We start from the raw sequence: 11,362 nt of genomic DNA, 5'->3' as shown, positions 1-11,362 counted from the left end.
AATCGGAACATAATGCATGCAAACTCCTGCTTGGCGAATTCAATACATCAGCCACTCCCAATCTCACATTTAGCATGCACACTCCTGCTTGGTAATTTCTACATGTCGTCTACTTCCACTCTTACATTTAGAGACGGTTGTTTAACAAAAGTATTCATGATGATGCAAGGAAGCATTTACTTAAACAGGTCAGCCTTACAATATAACATAAAACACTTCCGTATACATCGCTTAGTTAAAAGTGTTTGCTTGTTACCGTCCATTGTCTAACATCTGAATGGACAATTGTTACCTCTACATGTAGTAATATTCTGTACTTTTTTTGTCAGCGGAGTCTACGTCGAAGAAACTCCGTCAGCGTGAAAAATCCCGGGATAAATCCCGGTTCATGTTTTCCCGGGATAAAATGGAGCATATATTTTAAGTTAGATCTTTATCAACACATAGGTGAAAACTGCATTAAATTCCATACAGTAGTTTTTGCATTATTAACATAGCATCACGCCATTTTCCTTCTCTAGGTTAAAATGTTAGTGGAGTTATGAAAGAAGCATATGAAACATCACGCCTTCTATTTAAGGGCTAGCAGAGACGTATGACATCTGTATTTAGCTACATCAAGGTCCATGTAATAGGATGTGGGTGACTTAAGGGCTGAATTCCAAACTTCGGGCTGTTATTGAGCAGAAAAGCTCAATTTTGCCCGATAAGACATGGAAACCGAGACCTCAGCACGCCAGTCATATCACAAGGAATTTCTAATTCTAAAGCCGCGACATATGGTCTATGAACAAACAAATTATCAATATACATTACACTTAACAAGATTTTCTTTTGCACCCTCGTAATAAGTTGTTAATAAAAATGACAAACAGGGAGTCGAACCCGCACTTCGCGGCTTAGCGGTCGATCTGTCACGGCATTAGCACCCACTACGATTTATGACGTAAGCCGATAGAAAAAATTATTTTAATGCACCGCGAGAGAGAACCAAGAATTTTTCTAATATTTTTGCACGCTGTGCGTGGGTGGTTATCTATCTATCTATATATATAAAAATGAATCCCTATTTCCCTTGGTCACGCCATCACGCGTGAACGGCTGGACCGATTTCACTATTTTTTTTTTTGTTGTGTTTGTTATTGTCAGGAAAAGGTTCTTATGAAAGAAAAAAAGTCAAAAAATTGCGCGGAAAATAAAAAGATTTAAGAAAACTTAACGACAATATTAATTTTACATAACTGTCAGTGGTTTGAAATAACTGTCAGCGATCGACAGAATGCGCGCGTGCATACATAGTTAAGACAGGACACCGTCTGTCGGGTCAGCTAGCCTTTTATGAAAATCCCGACTAATGCTGGCCACATACGTTCGGTCTTCTAATTAGGTTTCCTGATCAGGAATTCAAATTCGGAATTCCGCGTGACTAGTACAAACTTATGGCTCTTTGTATTAGGAACACATGGCGAAATAGCACGGCTTAGAAGAGCGCAATATGCAGAAATTTCCCCCCACGGTATTCCTTTATTTATTTATTGCACTTTACACACATAAAGAAGGGGACTTAGTACCACAGGCATCCTCTACCAATATCTGTTTCCTCGGTGTTAAGGCCCGTCTTTCTACAAATGAGATTTTAAAAAAGTCTTTCACGTCCATGGGCGATGGTGACCATCAGGTGAGCTCATCTGCCTTCAGTAGCAGTAATAATAAAAATCTCCAACTTATGTTTTTACTGTTTGTGGATGTTTATTAAAACAAGCCGCCATAATTGTATCGACTAGCGAGGGTATATCTTGTCAGTTGTCATATCTGACGCCCACTTCGCTTACCATCAGGTGCATGGGTCACTTGCCTTGCTTACAATAAAAAAACTTCCCATCCAACAAATGCCACTTCTATCGTCATCAAGCCTACAAAAAATTGTAAGAAAACATATAGAACAAATAGTTCGACGTCAGTAAAAAGTTGGGACGCCTATTACCAAAGGGTGGGGGCGTTTAGTCACCGCCCCGAGAAATATCGCAATCTTAATGCTAATAACTGTGAGTTCTAGTGAAGGAACACGCCATCTTTGTTGAACTCCTTAAATTCTAGGTGGTTTCTCGTGTGCGGGAGTCGGTCTGGCTATCATTGGCTATTTCTGACGTTAAGCAATATGCATACAGAGTCTGCCACAAAAATACCTGGACATAAACAAAAATTTTAAACTCTCCTACACATAACTTCAGTCGAAATATTATTATTTTCTCTATCTAATGCTCAAGTTGTTTGCCGCATACTATAAGCTTTATTGTGTTCAGTTTAAAGGTTATTATAAACACCAGCCAGTGTACCTTATTATTGGGTATCGACTACAGCCGATTTTAATAAACAACCCCAATCTCAATCTTCAATCCGATTCCGCGAATAGACTAAACTTAATAATTCATTTGTATGAATGCCAAACAATACTTTGTAATTCAAGGTGTTGGATGGTGTTTTTACTGTTTATGGGCGGTCGTATCGCTTGCAATCAGGCGAACGGCAAGCTCGTCTCGTCATTCAAAGGAAATAAAAAAGCGATTGGGATCGTATTTTGAAAATGACAGTTAGACAATCCAATATTACTAGTTAAATACAGTCATATCGCTAACCATCAGGCGAGCTATTATTCCCACTAAATTGTAAAAAAAAAAGACTAATGAGAGACTGTATTTTTACGCTTTCAAAATAATAAATAATTTCACAAAATTTATTCTTAGCCAGAGAATCGAAGCAGTACTATATACCGCCGTCCCCTAATATTATAAAACTCATGAATGTGTTGTAGCAGAAAATCAAGCGGTCTGTTGTATTGAAAAAAAAATACCAAACCGGGGTGCATTAGGAAAATTGGATGTAAGTAAACATTGAAATTAATGCGCGGGGACGGAGTTAGGACCATAGGATAGTGTAATAGAAATTATAATTTATAATAAACTAAATTATTTTGCAGGACGACATCGCTCTAAGGTCCTGTTTGAATCATACTTCGGGTCTTTGCCCGAGTTATAGGTTAATATGGGCTTATTATATAGGGACTATCCTAAGATAGCGATAGATAGCGGCGATAGCCTAGTTGTGTGTGGAACGGACTACCGAGACGAATGTCCGCAGGTTCAAAACCCAAGGACGCACATCTCTGACTTTTCTAAAATTAAGTAGGTATTCTTTGGGAATAATCGCTTACTTTAACGGTAAAGGAAAACATTGTGAGGAAACCTGCATACTTGAGAAAATCTCTATAATATGAATTATGAGGGTGTGTGAAGTCTACCAATCCGCACTAGGCCAGCGTGGTGAACTTAGGTCTAATTCCTCTCAGTAGTAAAGGAGGCTCGTGCTCAGCAGTGGGACAGTACATAATACAGAAGTTATTGTTTTATTTTATATTGTATTGGAAGTTATTGGTAGGATATCTTCCACCTTATTCCATACCAAGACAAGAACGCTGAGACATATTGTTATGCTTCAGGGTGACAAGCGCAGTGCAGTGCCACGCAGTTTGTAATTTAAAGTTCTGTATGGTTTTGCTGTTTATGTGCGGTCGTATCGCTCACTATCAGACGAGCGGCACGCTCGTCTCGTCGTTCAAATGCAAAAAAATTCGCTGCCAAGCAGTAGCAGTAGCTAGTGTAACTAGTGGACATAATAAGACCTAACATCTCATGTCTCAGGATGGCGAGCGCAGTGGAATACCAAACAATATTTTATAATTCAAAGTGTTGGATGGTGTTGCTACTGTTTATGGGCGGTCGTATCGCTTACTATCAGACAAGCGGTATGCTCGTCTCGTCAGTCATAGCAATAATACTCTGCCAAGAACATTGTAAAAATGACAAAATACATATATAAATAAATTCTAAATCCGCCCCTTAGCCGCATAACATCCGATTACGAATGCACCGCGTTGCGTTTGTACAAGCCCGTGCCACGTGCAATGTGGGGGAATGATTATCACAACATTTGAAATATAGAAACACTGAAATGATAAGTCCATACAGACGGTGCCCAGCAGGCTATATATATGAAGAGGAAATAAATAATAATAATATCAGCCCTGTATTACATACTTGCCCACTGCTGAGCACGGGCCTCCTCTACTACTGAGAGGGATTAGGCCTTAGTCCACCACGCTGGCCCAATGCGGATTGTTAGACTTCACACACCTTCGAAATTCCTATAGAGAACTTCTCAGGTGTGCAGGTTTCCTCACGATGTTTTCCTTCACCGTTAAAGCGAACGATAAATTCACAAAGAATACACACATGATTTTTAGAACAGTCAGAGGTGTGTGCCCTTGGGATTTGAACCTGAGGACATTCGTCTTGGCAGTCCGTTCCACACCCAACTAGGCTATCGCCGCATACTAACAATTAACAATAACAATTGCTAATAACTTTTGCAGCAAACATTTTACCCAGATGTTCGGTCTATAACTAACTATATAGTTTATGTCTTTGTAGTAAATATATTTAACCAATGCGTCACAAAGTCCAACATGGTGGTTTTTACCGTCGTTTTAAATAGTGATGTATTGAACGAAATAACGGTTTTACGTCATTAAGATACGTATGAAGTTATTTATAGTGAACTATTAGTGTGGGGCGTGCCTTCCGTGTTTCTACGCCTTCGCTTTAACCTGAACTCCGTACACTTACGGCCAAAATTAGCTATTGAACGTTAAAGACTGCACCATATTCATGGATGAAAAATAAAATTTAAATAAAGAATATTTTTTACACACAACATCACGCATTTATCCCCGAAGGGGTATGCAGAGGCGCAACCAGGGCATCCACTTTTCGCCAAGTGTGTTCCGTCCCATGATGTGATAGGAGGCGAGCCTATCGCCAAATCGGGCACATATCCAGACTCTGGGCTGATACTGAGCAGAAAAACCCAAATATCACTTTGCCCGACCCGGGATTCGAACCCGGACCTCAGAGCGCTGTCGTACCGCGCATGCAGTACAACTACGCCACCAAGGCAGTCAAGAATACTTTTTGGATTTTAATATATTGTGAAATTGTCGATTCCGACTTGCACTCGTCCGGTTCTTCAATTATCTCACTAATCTGTCCCTAAAGAGTAAGACAGTGAATTTCATAATATTATAGGGACAATTATTGTGTCAGAATTTCCCATAGTGTGATTTTTTCATTTATTTTGTTTTTACTCACACTCAAACATACTCTAACTCTAACTAAGGGGTAACGCAGGCGCAACTGATGCATTTACTTTCCGCCATGTATATTTCCATGACGATATGGGGCGAGCCTATCGTTATATTGGGTACTAATTCCGTTCTGGCCTGATAATCAGTAGAAAAAAAAATACACTATGTCCTATCCAGGGATTGAACGTGAAACCTAAGCACTGCAGTCTAATCTACATACTGCACAACTACGCCACCGAAGCTGTCAAATCTGGCAACCTTTAGTCCCAAATGTGGCATAAAGAATGATTAACTATAATCCTATTCAAATAAAACATTTTCCCCACGAGACCATAAAGGCTGCAGTCTTTAAAATTTTGGGACAGAACTATAGTATAAAACCGCGATAAAATCCGGAAAAATAGTTTCATTTCAATATCTAACATTCGCGTATAAGAAATCATTATATAATCCTATTATTTTGAAAGTAAGTGTAACAAAATTTCAAAGGGAGCGGCGTGGACAATTACCTTAAAAGCCCCACCCACAAGGCGAGCTTGGTGTAAAATTAATAATACTGTGGCTTTTGGCTGCTAGATTAGGTTAAATACTGCTTTTATACTCACCTATTATAGTTTTTACTATTGGTAAAGGGCTAACGGGATATTGAACTCATAATAACTAAGATCACGCCTTTGCTTCTATAGGGGTAGGCAAAAAAATCAGGATACACACGGTATTTGTGACCTTTGCAGTCATAATCTCTCCTATTGGCATATTATTTAGGTATAAAATCGATTTATTTTCTTTTATTTCAAACGGAAAACAGACATAAAACTAGAAAAAACTTGTTTTTGAGTAAACGTGTCGTGAAAATAATCATAAGTTTTCAAAAACGAACATAATCTTCAATTTTATTTTATTTATAAATATGGAAAACATTTTTGTACAACAACATAAACATGTGTGTTTTAATACATTTTTTGCGTATGAATATAACAACATTAGAATCAAACGCCGAAGAGTATTTGCTTTTTACAATTGTTAACGCTAACCTAGGTTAGATATAAGAATGGGCCCATTCAAATATTACTTATGAATAGATGGAGGGTCTAGCTTTGTTTATTTTTGATGACACAAGGGACGCTTGAGTCTGACCACTGATTACGTCAGCCATATTTATTCAATTATATTTTTTATAAATCATCACTATCATCACCAGTCACAGGTCCATTGCTGAACATGAGCCTTCAAATATTTCCAGATTGATCTACTGGAAGCGACCCGCATCCAGCGACCTCCTCCGACTTTTATTAAGTCTTCTGTCCACCTTGTGGGTAGACGACGCTGTTTTTATAAGTAAAAATAAAGAAATTTAAACAAATTTAAACTTTATACTTATGTTTCCATAAGCATAGAAGAAGGTTGTAAAACCTTCAGTGGCGAAGCATCCATACAATCAGATTTCTACCGGCTCGCTAAATGTTAAATTGGTTGCAATATATTAACTAAGGCAATTTTTTTGCTTCGGCTTATCTTTTTAAAAATATCCTTTGCTATTAAAAACCTTTGCTTACTTTTGCTGACAAGTGACACGTTTAAAATTACATTTCTACTCACAATTCTTGAACACCTGCAATAACTCACTGTTAGTATTTTACCATAAATTTTGTTTCTGTTAGCGTTAACGATCGTAAAAAAGCATCTTGAGTACGGTCACCTACATTAGAATATTCATTTGCATGATGCATCTCTTCGCCAATCATACTATTCCAACTACAAACTTAATACATCCAAATTAGAACATATTCGTTTTTGCCAGTCTTTAAACATCCCTGTATACATACAAGGAAATACGTCGTGTTTGTGTTTTTTGTAGAGCATCCTCATTTTTTCTAGAACATTCTTTCTGTTAAGAACGCTTTGTACGAAGAAATTTAAAGCATTCTTATCGTTTCCTTCCACGCTGGTACTCATGGCTTCTTCTAGAAGGTTCTGGAAGTCTTCCGCTAGAAGCAGATTCTCTAAATCTTCTCGTAGCTTAAAATGGTTTATGTAAAAAGGGCACTTCAGAGACTGCACTGCTGTGTTATAAAGTAATTTTTCTTCGCACTCCACGGAGGTTGTGTTCGGCTGGCAATATTTCTTTATGTCGTTCATAGGCTGAAAAAAAAGTGATATGAATAAAAAAAAAACAAAATTGACTGTAGTTTTTAGCCATTGTAACTACTGGACATAATAAGACCTAACATCTCATGTCTCAGGATGGCGAGCGCAGTGGAATACCAAACAAGACATTGTAATTCAAGATGTAGATGGTATTTCTACTGTTTATAGGCGGTCGTATCGTTTACCATCAGGCGAACGGCAAGCTCGTCTCGTTATAGAAAGCAATAAAAAAAAAGTTTTTCCCATAATTTATATCATAATATATAAGTATATATAAAAATAAACAAAATAGTTTTACGATTCAAATTCCAAACAAATACCTAATTATAGAATCAAATCCAGATCATAGGTAGTGAAGGCAGCAATATTAATCAATATAATAATATATCCTCATAACGCTTCTGTCAATGATGGAGATAACAAACCTGATCAATTATCGCTCTAATCATATTCAAATCCCGCCTGACGTCAGCAGCAATGACATCAGCTGGCTGGTTGAGCTGCTTTTTGATTTTCTTTAATACTCTCTTGGTTGTTATGTCTGTTTTCCTAACGTACTGTATAATTGACCGGGCCATTATCGAGAATGATCTTCTATGAGAATTGCAGCCGTCGTTTGTTATTGGTCCAGCTCTGAAAAATAGTACAGTTATACACTCACGCCTTAACTCCGAGAGGAGGGGGTGTGGATCAGCAACTATTGTATACTTTTCTCCACATGAAGTGACAAGGAGTGAGCCCTTCCCAACTTTCGCGATTTCGAACACAAATTCCAGTAGACTGGTCAGAACAATCCATATGGTATTTAAGCCAATATTAACCAATCCGAGGCTAGAATGAAACGGTCTTCCCAACACAGTAATCATACAATAATGGAACTACGCCACCGAGATTGTAGGTAGTCGAATAAGTATTAAAATAATATTATACGCTTGAGATTAAATTTATAAATACACAGTTGCTTGTGGCTTTGACGACTTGAAAGACCTTTCTTTGAATCAAATTCCTTTTTATTGCTCTCCATGTTAACCATTAATCCGAGTTAAATAATGGTTTGTCAAATTTCATTCAAATTTATTCAGCATTATGCGTTTACTCGAAAAATCATTCCAACTTCTTCACAACCCCGCACATTTATATTAAGAAAGTTTAGAATGTTTGTATGTTTGTTACAAGTCAACGTAGAAGCAACTGAACGGATTTGGATAAAGTTTGGCACATTGGCAGACCATATTCTGATGATGATCAGATGATCAACCCATAGGCTACTTCTATCCCCGTAATTTGATCCTATGGGAAATAATGGATTTTAAAAATTGATAGCGCTGGCGGATAGGGACGTTCGTAGCTGGAAAGGCTTTTCACGTGAGTAAAGCCGCGAGCAACACCCAGTACTTAACATTAATAACATTCAGTCTTACTTATAAAATTGTTTTAGCTTTAAGAGGTGGTTAAGAATTGCTTAAATACCTGTCAAAAACATTACCGGTTCGTATTAAGACGCAAGATGGCGGGTTTTGACTTACAGCTGATCGAGTAAATTTTGTGTTTTAACTAAGCCTTTGAAATTTTTTTATAAGTAAGACTGATTATGTACTTACAGACGCTCATATACAAAATCCAGTGTGATTAATAGTTGGTCGTTTCTCTCCCATAAATTGTTGGTCGGGTTTAATTCGAACATGTATGCCATCACTCCGAATGGGCAGACAGCTAGCAGTACTAGACGAAACATTTTAAAGTCTGAAAACTTAACACAAGCTATGTGAATTTCAGTTTTGCTGTGAAGTGCGATATCTGATGATGTAAATTATATTCCGCATCTTACAATAAATAATAATATCAGCCCTAATGATTTCTTATGTTTACGCGAATGTTAGACATTAAAACTATTTTACGAATTTTATCGCGGTTTTAAAATTTAAATTTTCTCCCGATGTTTCGAAGACTTTGCAGCCTTTGTCGTCATGGGGCGGACTGAGGTGTTGGTCATCCGCAAAGTCAATAATAGTTTCATTATTATCAGCCAGGTATTATATATTGTCAGACAGCTGGGCACATGCCTCCCCTACAACTGAGAGGGATTTGGCTGTCCGCCACGCTGGCCTAGTGCGGATTGGTAGACTTCACACACCCTCAAAATTCCTATAGAGAATTTCTCAGATGTGCAGGTTCTCTAATATTTTCCTTCACCGTTAAAGCAAACGATAATTCTCAAAGAATACACACATAATTTTAGAAAAGTCATAGGTGTGTGCCCTTGGGATTTGAACCTGCGGACGTTTGTCTCAGCAGTCCATTCTCAACTTGGCTATTGCTGCTAACTATCGCTATCTTAGGATAGTCCCTATATAAGAAACCCATATTAACCTATAAGTTGGGCAAAGGCACCAACTATGATTCGAACTCAGAACTTCAAAGCGTCATACCGTACACCTAATACAGCTATGCCACCGAGGCAATTAACATGGTTACCCAATTCAACAATTTGCCTAGTACAATATCTTGAAAACAGAGCGCAGGTGATACAAGTAAAGCGATGTTGCCTAAAAAACACACACATCACAGCATTATCCCCAAAGGGGTAGGCAGAGGCGAAACTGGCGCAACTGGCGGAAGCGAGCCTATCGCCATATCAGGCACAAATTCCAGACACCAGTACGCTAGGAAGAAAAACCCAATAACAAAAAATTTACTAACAAATTCAAATATATTACCTATTTAATAGAATCACTAGATTTTTTCTAAATCACGTATAGATACTGTATTGTATTTTGTTAAACTGATCATAAGAGCGAAGTTAAACGCAGTTCTGATAATATTGAGTTATTGTCTGATAAACTAACCTATAAAATTCGTTGCAGCTTTAATGATTTGATTTGCTGATACTGGCTATTTATAATTTGTAGTACCTATTTATAGAAAATAATTCAGTGGGCGAACTAACGGTTATTTTTTTTAATTGATATGTGAGGTTTTTAAAATATTGTTTTGTGTTAGGATTTAGATCTTACGTATACGATTCATCTGTGTTGATAGTTCATTACTGTTGCTAAGTGAAGTCTATTTTGTTCAGATTTGAAAGATAGTGTCGATTATGCAATTATTAAAGCCCATTATGTGGTTAATTACTATATACTATTATTAATGTCTCAAGGTGACGAGTGCGTTGCAATTCTTATACGTGTAGACTATTATATTTTACGCTATTTTTGCCAGCGGTTCTGCCCGCGTGCAAAGTTTATCCGGAAGAAATATTTTCCTATAGCATTCAAGAGTAATGTAGCTACATATTAGTGATTTTATTTAAATCGGTTGAGTAGTTTCAGAGGTTAGTCCCTACGAACAGTATCACTTAATAATATTAGTATTGATTAATATTATGTAGATATATTACCATGCGCAATTTCAAGATTTGAGATTGATTTCAAATAAGAATGTTTGCATTATGCGATCAAATGTAATGACAAATACTTTGTCTTTTTTACTCGTGATGGTTTAAATACGCCATCTCTTTCATATGGCACGTAAAAATCAAATAATTGTACGGACAAATGCTCAGGACAAATATGTACAAGATACCTAATAAATAAAAGTTACAAGATATTTGCAAGTAAAGTGTCTGAGACATCAGATAAAAGATACTTATGGCAATGTATTTATAATACTAGATATGAAATAGGTATTTTTTCAGATTTTTTTTAAATAATATTATTTTTTTTAAATAGGTTCTGTTATGATCCCCCAATAAATAAGAGTTGCTCCATAGTAAGGTAGGTAAACTATACTGGTGCATGCCTTACTCCTTCCTGTAATTGAATATGGTGACGTGTGCTATTTTGATCTGAATGCAGATCATCTTAACAAACTGGACCGCCTTCTTAATAACTGCATTCAATTCGTATTCAATTTCTGCACCTTAAGGTCGACTGGTAGAAAATGCCTCTGTCCTATATAAAGTTTTAAATAAATAAATACTTATTTAAAATCCTGCCTTGGTGTTCCACGTTACTC

The 11,362-nt window shown here is 37.1% G+C and overlaps 1 protein-coding gene across 2 annotated transcripts; it reads right to left on the bottom strand.

Moving 5' to 3' along the window:
• Positions 1-6,081: 6,081 nt before the first annotated feature.
• Positions 6,082-10,177, bottom strand: LOC115444615. Of its 2 annotated transcripts, none has more exons than XM_030170455.2 (4): positions 10,066-10,177; positions 8,950-9,091; positions 7,774-7,981; positions 6,082-7,342 (listed from the first exon to the last, which is right to left on the bottom strand). In XM_030170455.2, the coding sequence occupies exons 2-4, from the start codon at positions 9,081-9,083 to the stop codon at positions 6,956-6,958; spliced, it is 729 nt and encodes a 242-aa protein (XP_030026315.2). In that variant the 5' UTR covers positions 9,084-9,091; positions 10,066-10,177; the 3' UTR covers positions 6,082-6,955. The 2 variants fall into 2 exon arrangements, with proteins under 2 accessions (XP_030026315.2, XP_030026314.2); XM_030170454.2 differs by having other exon boundaries at positions 8,950-9,098; positions 10,066-10,176.
• Positions 10,178-11,362: the final 1,185 nt, after the last annotated feature.

This window comes from Manduca sexta, chromosome 5 (genome assembly GCF_014839805.1).
Source record: "Manduca sexta isolate Smith_Timp_Sample1 chromosome 5, JHU_Msex_v1.0, whole genome shotgun sequence".
In the NCBI taxonomy this organism is placed as follows: domain Eukaryota; kingdom Metazoa; phylum Arthropoda; class Insecta; order Lepidoptera; family Sphingidae; genus Manduca; species Manduca sexta.
Note: the sequence above shows the minus strand (reverse complement) of the source record. Positions and strands in the feature narration are given on the sequence as shown.

What these genes read in the sequence shown, in the direction of transcription:
- LOC115444615 (XM_030170455.2), bottom strand. Translation starts at nt 9,083, where the DNA reads ATGTTTCGTCTAGTACTGCTAGCTGTCTGCCCATTCGGAGTGATGGCA. An exon ending in GATTTTGTATATGAGCGTCT is followed by an intron (nt 7,982 to 8,949) that starts GTAAGTACATAA and finishes ACTATTTTTCAG; the next exon opens with AGCTGGACCAATAACAAACG. An exon ending in TTAGAGCGATAATTGATCAG is followed by an intron (nt 7,343 to 7,773) that starts GTTTGTTATCTC and finishes CTTTTTTTTCAG; the next exon opens with CCTATGAACGACATAAAGAA.